Source organism: Heterocephalus glaber, unplaced genomic scaffold, assembly GCF_053883595.1.
Source record: "Heterocephalus glaber isolate CG9 unplaced genomic scaffold, H.glaber_assembly_v1.0 deba00001662, whole genome shotgun sequence".
Lineage (NCBI taxonomy): Eukaryota > Metazoa > Chordata > Mammalia > Rodentia > Bathyergidae > Heterocephalus > Heterocephalus glaber.
Window position 1 is genome coordinate 772,878 of NW_028258403.1, and position 11,593 is coordinate 784,470.

Consider the following 11,593-nt stretch of genomic DNA (forward strand, 5'->3'; position numbering starts at 1 on the left):
ATTTTATAAAACAGAATACATTAGAATATGCAAGTTCTGTGGATTCTTTTTATTAAAAATGTAAAGTGTTTTGAGAATGAGAGCAATTTGGCTTGGCTTTTTCCATTGGAGAAGGAGCTCAGGTCCTCACTGTTGCTAGAAATGACTCCTGTTCTCATTAGGGGAGCTCTGATCTTCACCTTGAGCATTGATCCTGGCTCCAGTGTAGATCCCTCAGCCTGGTGGAACAAATCTTTCAGCCCATCAGCACAGGCTTTCTAGCTTCCACCATTGGCCTTTGGACCTTTCCACCGCTGATCCTCAATACAGACAAGCATGAGACATTGCCATGGGTTCTAGGCCTCTGGCTAGACTCATGTAGGACATTGCCTTGGGCTCTAGGCCTTTAGCTGGACTTGTGCAGGACATTGCTTGGGGATCCAAGCCCTTGGCTGGATCCTTGGGGTCTCTAGTGTGTGGAAAGATCTCTTCACTTCTCTCCATTTGACTTTTTGGGTGAATATTATAAAATAACTATAAATTATGTGTCCTGTATTAAATCTATTCCCTCAAAAATCCTGACTACAACAGATACTTAGGTTAAAAATATAATTGCAGGTGCACAGAGTATTTTTCAGATCTTTAAAGAATCTGTTTAATACAGATTACTGAAATCATATATAAGAAGGCAAGTTTAAAAAGAAAGAGTATTAGTCATTTAAGCTAGAATATTTTGAACATTTTTACCAACATAAATGTAATAGATAAATTGTTATTGATTTTTAAAATGATGTTGTCTATCAAAGACTCATTTGATCTTCACAAAAGTTTGGTAAATTTTGACATGATATTAAAATGGCTCTGGAATTAAGGAGAAAAAACTGAATGCTCAAAACATCTGTCATATATTCACAGTCTGTCTCTCTAATTCAAAATATCTAAAAAGAAACAGAGAAAGTCATTATATAATGATAAGAGTTCAGTTCACAATGACAGGATGACTATTGTAAATCTGTATGAACTCAATGTTGAAGAATGTATTTTAGTATGTGGAATAATAATTGAAGAATATATTATAGTACATACTTCAATAAATACAGGAGAATTCAGTACTGCACTTTCATCAATCACTATATCACTCATACAGAAAATCAATAAGAAATCATCCAATTTAAAATACACTGTAGATCGCAAATGGACCTGAAAAATAATACAGAACATTTCATTCAACAGCAACAAAACACACAGTCAAGTGCCTATGCAATATTTTCTATAATAGACCACACAAGGAGTCATATAAAATTTAAGGTTTAAATGACTTCAGGTATCTATTGTGACTGCAATATCAGAAAAGTAGAAATAAGTAACAAGTGGAATTTTAGATAATTTACAGTTGGGTTGCAATTAAATAACATGCTCCTAAACACCAAGGGGATGAAGGGAAAAAAATTTAAAAGAAAATTTTAAAATATATTTAAAGATATCTACAAATAAAAATTAAAATCATTGAGATACAGAAAATTTAATTCAAAGATAGAGATTTGTAACAAAAAATCTCACACAACCTAATGTAATACTGAAAGGAATTGAAAAGGAAGAATAAATTAATTACAAGGCCAGCTGAAGAAAGAGAACTGATGAAGATCAAAGCAAAAAAAATATGAAATAGAGACCAGAAAAACATAAGAAAGATAGCATGCCATGTTTAAAGATAAAATTACCAAAGGAAAAAAAAAAGGGAAAATAATGAGAATATGCATGTGAAATAGGAAATGAAGGAGGAGATATTCAATTAATAGCACATAAATACAATAAGAAATTACTTAAGAAGACCATAAGAAACTACCATACATAATTATTTACTACCAAATTAGATATCCTGATAAATGAATAAATTCCTACAAACAAATACCCTACTTAGAATGAATCTTGAATAGAAAATTTTACCAGATGAAACATGAATAAAGAGATTGGATCCATATCAGTAGGTCTTTAATCAAAACAAACAAACAAACAAAACCCCTGGGCCAGAGGGTTACGTGGCTGAATACTTTATAAAAACATTTGCAATTCCCCAACTTTTCAAAAAACAGTTTTTAAATGAAAGCTGACTTTTGACCGTAGTGTTACCCTGTTACCGAACTCAAACTAGAACATGAAAAGAAAAGAAATTCACAGGTCAGTATTTCTGATGAACATAGATACAAAAAATACAGTGAAATGCTGGCAAACTGAATTCAATATCACAGCAAGCATTCACCAAAGACAGGTGTGATTCATTCTCATAGATGAAAGGATAGTTCAACATATACAGTTCTATAAATTGGTACAGCACAGTGACACAAAGAAGCACAGAATTATCATATCAATACATAATGAAAAAGAATAAAACAAAATTAACACTCTTGCATTATAAAAACTCAGCAAAATAGACCACATATTTCAAGGCCATACCTATCATTATACACAATGGTGAAATGTTACAAACCTTTTCTCTAAAATAAAGAACAAGACCAGAATGCTCAATCTTACCACTTTACACAGAAGTCCCAGAGTGAGTAGTAAGGCTAGAGTAAGAAAAAAAGATGTTGGGAAGAAAGACGTTAAATTCTGTGTGGTTACATGTGATGAAAATGCATGTATACATTCTGAAAATTGTTAGATCCAATAAATAAATTTAATAAAATTGCAGTATACAAAGTCAAACATAGGAGAGTTACAAAAGCAGTGGTGTTTCTATTTATTAACAATACACAATCTAAACAATTCAAGAAGCAATACTAGTTCAAAAATAAAATTCTTAGAAATTTAGCTGAAGAGCTGAAATATAGTTGTTGAAAAAATTAAAGACACAAATAAAATATTTATGAATTGTAAGAGCATGTTTTACTAAAATGTCCAGATTGTGCAAAGAAATCCTCAGATTCCAAACAATTTGTAATATAATTCCAATACAGGTTTTAAATGAAAATTAGAAAAAAGCCTTTAATTTTATAGGAGTACAAAAGACCCTGGTTAGACAAAGCAATATTGAGCATGTTGAATAAAGATGGAAATACCACACTTCCTGATTTCAGTCTGCAGTAAATCTATGACAATCAAAACAAAGAATGATATTGTTAAAAAATAGACACATATATTTAAAAATACATAATATTATATGAGTCAATTTTTCTATTGCTGGACACAATACTTGACACCCATACCTTAAGCAAGAAGTATACTTTGGCTCACATTTTAAGGGGATTCATTCCATAGTCAGCTAACTCCAAGGAAGAAACATCTTTTCAAAAAGGTGGTATGGACCAATGCTGCTTAGTTCATGGTGGCTGAGAAGTAAGAGTAGTTAACAATGCCAGAGGGGAAGGGCCAAGGGGGCACAGATAGACTCCATAGTCACACATACCTAGAAATGTGTTCCACCAATCCCTCTGGTAGATCCCAAGGCCAATCAAATTGACACTTTACCCTTACTGGCACAATATCAAATCTGGATAAACTCTTGAAGAAAACTGCCCAGTAGGGAACATTTATCAATCATTCTATAAGGGCCATTTTACTTTGTTACCAAGTCAGACAAAGGTATCACAAAAAAGAAAAATACAGACCGATGTTCATCATGGACAGAGAACCAATATAAACTACTAATATACTGATGTCAGTTATTAGGCTTTTCTCTTTGTCATCTTTTATTCTTAATTTATGTTTATCTTAAAATTTAAAGTGCTATAGAAACTTACAGCTTACACTTAGACTAATGAAGTTAGAAGGATTGAAGAACTGTAGAATGAAAAAAACAATTTGAAAAATGGATTAATGATATAAGAGGATATAAAACTGAGATAGGTATAGGGGATCCTTTTGAGGAGTAAAAGGGAATTAATAATGTGAGAGAACAGTTGCAGGGGAAAAATAAACAAAAAAAAAAGATAAACAGAGAGCAAAATACAGAAAGTAAAATAAAATTGAGGAAAAGAAAGATGAGTTCAAAGGGGAAAAGAAAAAAGGAGAGAAAAGAAACCAAAAGAGGAAAAGAGTCAAAAACCCTAAATCCTTTTTAAAAAAAAAACAATGAATGAAGGATAAAAATAATAAAAAATGGTAATTAAAAAAATTATCAAAGAAAATTTCCTGTATTTTGCAATGGTTTCCTTCCACGATCTGAAATATTGGGATCAAGCCAGTCTCAATTTTCTCCACCTAGATTTAGGGCTATGGGTTTGTGCAGTTCCCTCCCAGAACCAGCAGCTTCTCTTTCCATTCACTGAGGACTGTGATTACCAGCCAAGCCAAGGCATGTCCTTGCTCCCATTGGTAGATATCACATAGTAAATGCAACCAACCCTCTAGTGTTAACTGGATATATGCAAAGCTTCAAGTGGACAGGTAGACCTAACATGGATGGTTACCATGTCTGGTTGCTCCTTTCTTTCACCCTTCATTGTCCTTGTCCAGGATCAGGTGGTTGGTTAGTTTATACATCTACTACCTGACACAAAGGGGAAGCAATAATGTAGATCCAGCTTTGGAGTTGGTGGATGGTCTTCTCATCATTGCATTGGGGGTGTAGGCCTGCTTGCTCATATTGGGAGAGGTATTCTGCTAATCCAGCACTGGCTCACTTGGTCATGTGGGGATTGAGGGACATTCATTCAACACAGCTCTGCTCACTTAAGTCAGGGGAGCATTGCTGTTTGCCCCAAGAGGGCCTGCGTGCTAGCATCAGGGGGAGATCACCACTCTAGGTTTTCATTTCTTCCTTTTAGCTGAAAATAATTGTATATATTTATGGGATACATTATAAAGTTTTTCATAGATGCACATTTTGAAATGATTATATAAGGACATTTACATATCTATCACTTCACATAGTTAATAATCTTTTATTTAAAGTGAGAATATTTAAAGTCTTCTTGCAATTTTAAAATATACAATAAATTATTAACTATGGCTACCTTCCTATGAAAAATAGATGTTAAAGTCTTAATTTATGTTATGTCCATGTACCGCCTCCTCATTATGGAATGCAAACCTGTACTCATAAACAAGTAGAAACTGAAAAAGATTTACTTGGTTGTCTTCACTAATTGAAACTTTGTATCCTTTGGTCAACAAATACCACTTTTCTACAATCCCATACCCCAGTCTCTGAAAACCACCACTCCAGTCACTACTTCACTAAAAAACTTCTTTAGATTTCACCTATAATAAGTATTATACAGTATTAGTCAATTTATTCCTTGCTTATTTCACTTAACATCTCTCAAGTTAGTCCTTGTTGATGCAAACAGTATTTCCTGGTTTTTAAGAGATAAGTAGTACTCCGTTTTTGACATACTGGACACCAGTTTTTCTTTATCCATTCATCCTTTCATAAGCACTTTAGTTGATTCCATAATTGGGCTATTATGAATAATGATGCAATGAAAATCAGAATGTAGATATTAATTTCATATGCTGATTTGACTTGTTTTGGATATATACCTAGATATTTCTAAATTGTATGATAATTCTATTTTGAGTTGTTGAGGAATCTCCATACAGTTACTATTATGACCATACTAATATATTGTTCCCCTAACAGGGTGTGAGGTTCCATTTTTTCCATCCTCTCTAACATTTGAAATCTGTAATTTTACTGAAAATAGCTGTTCTTATTGGGGTGAGGTGATGCCTTGATTGTATTTTAATTTAAACTTCAAAGATAATCATTGATAGTGAGCACTTTTTTCAAAAAATGTGGCCATTTGTATGTTTATTTGGACAAATGTCTGTTCAAATTCTTCAATAATTTTTATTTTCTGTGTATGGTGTTAAGGATCATACCCAGGATCTTATCCGTGTTAGGAAAGTACTCTGCTACTGAGCTATATACATCCCTAACCTCGTTTATCAATTTTTAAAATATCCTTATGTATTTGGGATATTAACCCCTTTTCAGGTATACAGTTTGTAAATACCGAAGATGTTGCACTAAAAGTCTGTTAGAACTAATAAATTCAATAAAGTTGTAGGGTACATTATAAGCACACAAAAATACCATTTTATGTACTATCCAGGAACTATCCATAAATGTAATTAAGAAACAAACTCATTTAAAATAGCATTAATGATACAAGTAATGTAACCAAAGAGATGGAGGATTCACAAACATTATATAATAAATCTGGGTATTAAAATACCATGTTACTCCATTAGTATAAAAATTTTTATTATTTAGTTTCAATTAACACATATTAATATATACCAATATAATGCATATTAATATATAATATATTAATATATATTAACACATATTAATATAAATCCAATATTATATTAGATTTCTCTCAGTGGTGCCACACCTGCCTCAAAAGTACAAGGTTCTGAGTTCTACTCCTGGTACCAAAAAAAACAACAACAACATATTAAGAAGGTTCAGTGTAGCCTCTCCCTACATGCTTGCAGCTTGCACTCTTGAAATACAATTTTCCTTTATCTACACTCACACATCTTTTGATACTTCTATGAGTCACTATCCTACATTCAAATCAAATTTTTACCTTCCACATATGAGAGACAAGAGGTAATACTTGTCTTACCGTGTCTGATAAAATAAATATAATTCAAATTTTTAAAAATTCACTAACATTTAACCTTGGGCTGATTTATAGGAAGTTCCTTTTTTCTTAGTCTAATTTATAGAGTATGCAATAGTTGATAGCAATCATAATGAAGAATTCCCCACAGATATTCCAAATAAATAATTTCCATGATGCTTATTCAGTTCTAAACATGTAATAGGCACTGCCACCCAAGGGATCTTCTCTGGGGGTGAATATATGACAGATTGAGAGATAGGAATCTATACACACTCTCTGCACCAACAATGGATATTATTCCAAGTGCACATCAGAAGAGAAGACTATAAAATAATCTTATGTAAGAGAAAAAATGTGCTTAGTAAGTCATCTCATCTCTATCATTTTCTTTACAATTATTCAAAGAATATTTCTAATTATGTTTTATGGAGGTCAATTATACTCTGACTTGAGAATGGCTTCTAACATTTTTAGGAGACAATTTATATTTTCTTGCTCTACCCTATTCCTATTCTTACTGGGATTTCTGTGGTCTTGTTAAGTACAGGGCACATGCCACCATAGCACCATGCTTCACAGAAGTACACAGGGCTGCAGAGGGAGGTCAGTTTCTTGATGGCTACTCATATGATCATCTTTGAGTGGCCTCTCCAGTTTTAGGGAGAATTTTATTTTCCTATGAGATAAGCATTAAAGGTAAGATGCTTTTCAGCAAAGAGATAGAAGTTAATATGTTTTTATATCAAGTATGAAATAATATTACTACAGGTATAAAATTAAAACTCACAACTGAAGAAAACAGAAAATTATCAGGAGCAAATAGAAATAACTTTGGACTTTCCTGCTGCTGTACCTTAGTGTATATCTTAGGTATTTGTTAAATAGCCTGACTCCAACTTTCTCCCTGTAAAAATATAAATACTGACAATCTCACAGTTACATGGTTATTATCATATATATTATCTTTTTTGGAATAAGATTACACAGAAAAAAATGGATGAAAATGTGTGATTTACTACTTCTATGAGAATGCAGAATATGCTACTTCTCCTAATTTTTCAATTTCACCAATCCCAGAGTTAGCATTACCTACTTTAGGAGACTTTTTATTTTGTCACAGGTAAGAATTCCAAAGGTGTTTTACTAGAACACCCCTTTTATTTTTACAGAATCTCTTATAGTATTAATAACCTTTCCAAGGAAGGGTAAAGCATAAGATAAAACTACTAAACCCTGGATATAACAAATGTGTGTGACAATTTATTTTATCTTTTTATCTTATAAGATTGCTGACAATATAAAGATATGAATATAGAGAAAATGTAAGAAGTATTTTAAAGAAATGTCATCATGTATATTTTGCTTAAAGAAAGTACCATAAATATCCATAATTAAATAAAAATAATAATGAAGTAATAAAGAATTAAAGATATACAGTGATATTATTCACAACAGGCTCTGGAAAATGTACTGCTTTAAGATTCACCCTAATGAATAGAGATAAAAATCAAGTAATATTTATTAACATTAACTGAGTACTGAAGAAATTGAAGAATTTTTCTCCACTTCCAAGTTTTCTTCAGGACACATAAGGTAGACTAAATGCATTCTTTTCAAAAATGAGGAAATGAAAAAAGAACTTCATTAAGTTTAAATTCATTGGTCAGAAAGATATAGATTTCAGACCAGGTCTGACTAAAACAAGTCTATGATTATTTTATTCTACAAATTCTTCTAAAGATTGATTAATAATAATGGAATAGTATAATTAGTTTCTAATTTGAAATATTCAAAATTTCAAAACTCATTTAGAAAGCAGTATGATTTTTTTCCATTAAATTTCTTGGTACATTTGTAGGTATACATTATAGTTACATTTATCATTAAGATCTTGTATCTTTACCTGTTGTATCTTGGCTCTTATTTTTTCCCCATTGCCCTGCCCTCCCTTCACACCCTCCACCCTTCCCTATTTACAAAGGTGTTTCTTCCATTTTTTTTCCTTTTCTTATATTTTTTCTTTTCCCTTCTTTCCTTTCCCTTACTCCTCCCATTTCTCTACTCCTTTAGACATTTTCTTTCTATTTCACAATATCAATTATACATTTTGATCCTTATTTGTACTTTAAGTTTTTCACACCAGAGAAATTATTTGGTATTATGATTTTTATCGGTACTTTATGCCATAAAAGTCGATACAATTACCATTGATCATACCATTTCTCAATGCTTTTTGTACCAAAAGTACAGAAGTACTCTTCAAACATTTTTCTAGAAAATTTTGTATTGATAAGAAATTAAGGTTAAAGGTAAATGCTAGATTATTCAAATTTGTCAGTGCTCAAAACCAGAATTTTTCATTAGAAATTGAGTAAATCTATCATAGAAGATATGTTCATTTGTATGGTATGTTTCCCTTTTCATTAAATGTATGTGCTATTTAGTAATGTATTTAGGAAAATTTTCTCTTTCCATCATTACTCTATAGCTCTATAAATATTGAAAGGAAACTAAATCCAATTCTCACCATGATGTAGCAATTTGCATTTTCATCTACTTTCTTGGGTACACACATGAATTCCAAATAATATACAAAACTGTCCAAAAAAAGAAAGTAAAGAAAAGAAAAGTGAAACACAACCAAGAAATACAGAAAAAATGATTCAATGCTGAGCATAAAAAAATAGCCAAGGGAAAGAAAGAGACTATTTTACTTCCAGTATATACTTAGGAATTTCTTAGGTATTTCCTTAGAAATCAAGGATTTCTTAATTCTTAATTTCTTAATTTCCTTAAGTATTTACTTAGAAATCAAGGTAATCAATATCACTAATATATTTAGAAATTCACTGTACATTGAACTTCACCTTCACTTAGTTCTAACAATCAAAGACATACCTTACAGGTGTATGTAATTTTTTACTTGCAAAAATAGAATAAATAGGTACAAAACATTTTCATCTCTGATGATCTGAGGATTGCAATATTCCAAAGCCAATAATTTCCTAAAATCTAGTTGTAAAATTGAAGGTAAATATTAATTATTGAAAAGCTTTAATTAATAAACTTGCATTCAGAGTTAAAGAAGTCAGAGTCGGAGACACAATCACACACAGCTTTGGCTAATCCCTTTCTACATTTACTGTACTGCCATGTGTTTTTAGTCCAAATACCCTGCTAAATGAATGCCATTAGATTTTAAGCTTCACTTAATGATAAATTATGTACTAGCTTTGCATCCAAACAGTTATACCACTATGACTAGTATATATTGATTTGTGTAGCTTCTTTCAAAGGTTTCCTCAATGTATGGGTATGTTTGAAAAGGATAATATTAAAGTAAAATAGGATTTCTAGTTTAAAAAGTTCAATCAAAGTTTGAAGGAGTCATTACATATAATACAGAGAAACTTATGTTATATCATGTCAGTGGTACTGCATTTGAATATCACTAAACCATCATACTCCTAAATATTTGGCCTAATTAGGGTTACTTCTATTGGAATACTGGACAGATTCACAATCATCCTCTTAGACTTTTATCTGTCCTGCTTCTCGATTCTCTTCTTGTGAGAACACTCACTAAATCCTTTGGATTAGAATTGCATCTCAGACTTCTTCCAGAAAAAGTCATTTTTAGAAAACCTTTACCTTCTAATTTGGGCACAACCCCATGTACATTTGACTAATAATTCACGTCAAAATTTGCTTTTCAATTACAAATATTGATGCTGAATATCAACGTGAATATCAAATTCCAAAATTTAAGTTCCTTTTCTCATCCCGTTAACTGGTAATCTATCACTTCTAGACTAATTAAAAGCACATACTTCAAAGAATGGAGGCAGGAAATCAATCTGTAGTATCAGAATTTGTGCTTCTGGGACTTTGCCACTCATGGGATATTCAAGTCTTGCTCTTTGTGATATTTTTGATGCTTTACCTGGTCATTGTATCTGGAAACACTGTTATCTTGATCTTAATAATCAGCGACCCTCATCTTCATTCCCCCATGTACTTCTTTTTGGCCAACTTGTCCTTTGTTGACATGTGGCTATCCTCAGTGACAACTCCTAAGATGATCACAGACTTTCTCCATGAGAACAAGACCATTTCCTTCGGGGGCTGCATGTGCCAGATCCTCTTTGTCCATTTCATCGCAGGGAGTGAGATGGTGCTTCTGGTGGCAATGGCCTATGACCGCTATGTGGCCATCTGCAAACCACTGCACTACTCCACCATTATGAACTTGAAGAGGTGCATTGGACTAGTGTTGACATCCTGGACAGCTGGCTTTGTGCATGGCATGAGTCAAACGGTTGTGATTATGCAGCTGCCATTCTGTGGCCCCAGGGAAATGGATAGCTTCTTCTGTGATATACCACTGATAATCAAGCTAGCCTGCATGGAATCTTCTGACTTGGGAACATTAATGAATGCTGACAGTGGAATTGTGATTGTAACCTGCTTTATTCTTTTGCTGATATCCTACACATACATTCTTCTCACTGTCCGCCAAAGCTCCAAAACAGGTGCTTCCAAGGCACTGTCCACCTGCACTGCCCACATCACAGTGGTGATGATCTTCTTTGTGCCCTGCATCTTCATCTATGTGTGGCCACTAAACATCACCTGGCTGGACAAATTTCTTGCTGTCTTTTACTCTGTTATTACTCCTCTCCTAAATCCAGCCATTTATACCCTGCGAAATAAGGAGATGAAAAGTGCTATGCAGAGATTTAGAAACAACTATATGCATCCCAAAGGGAACCATTAATGCCCAGCAACGTCTTGGACAGTTCAGATTGATAATACATTGACTTTGCAAGTACTTTTAAATTCATATCACTTAATTCAGTGGTGGTGAACCTATAGCACACTTGCCACAGTCTATTACTGAAAGCTCTAAAAATTTAGCCATCATTGGTTTCAAACATATGTCTCATATCTCATGGAACAGCAATAGGTTTATTAGAAACAGGCACATTCAGCAGTTATGATCCAGTAAGTAGAAAACTATGTATTATATCTCT

General features: G+C 32.7%; 1 protein-coding gene across 1 annotated transcript; it reads left to right on the forward strand.

Moving 5' to 3' along the window:
- Window positions 1-10,395: 10,395 nt before the first annotated feature.
- Window positions 10,396-11,337, forward strand: LOC101702509 (olfactory receptor 4K14-like). Its single transcript, XM_004865104.3, has one exon. The coding sequence runs from the start codon at window positions 10,399-10,401 to the stop codon at window positions 11,335-11,337; it is 939 nt and encodes a 312-aa protein (XP_004865161.2). The 5' UTR covers window positions 10,396-10,398.
- Window positions 11,338-11,593: the final 256 nt, after the last annotated feature.

Bases quoted from the DNA above. Each gene is read 5' to 3' on its own strand.
- LOC101702509 (XM_004865104.3), top strand. From the start codon at position 10,399: ATGGAGGCAGGAAATCAATCTGTAGTATCAGAATTTGTGCTTCTGGGA.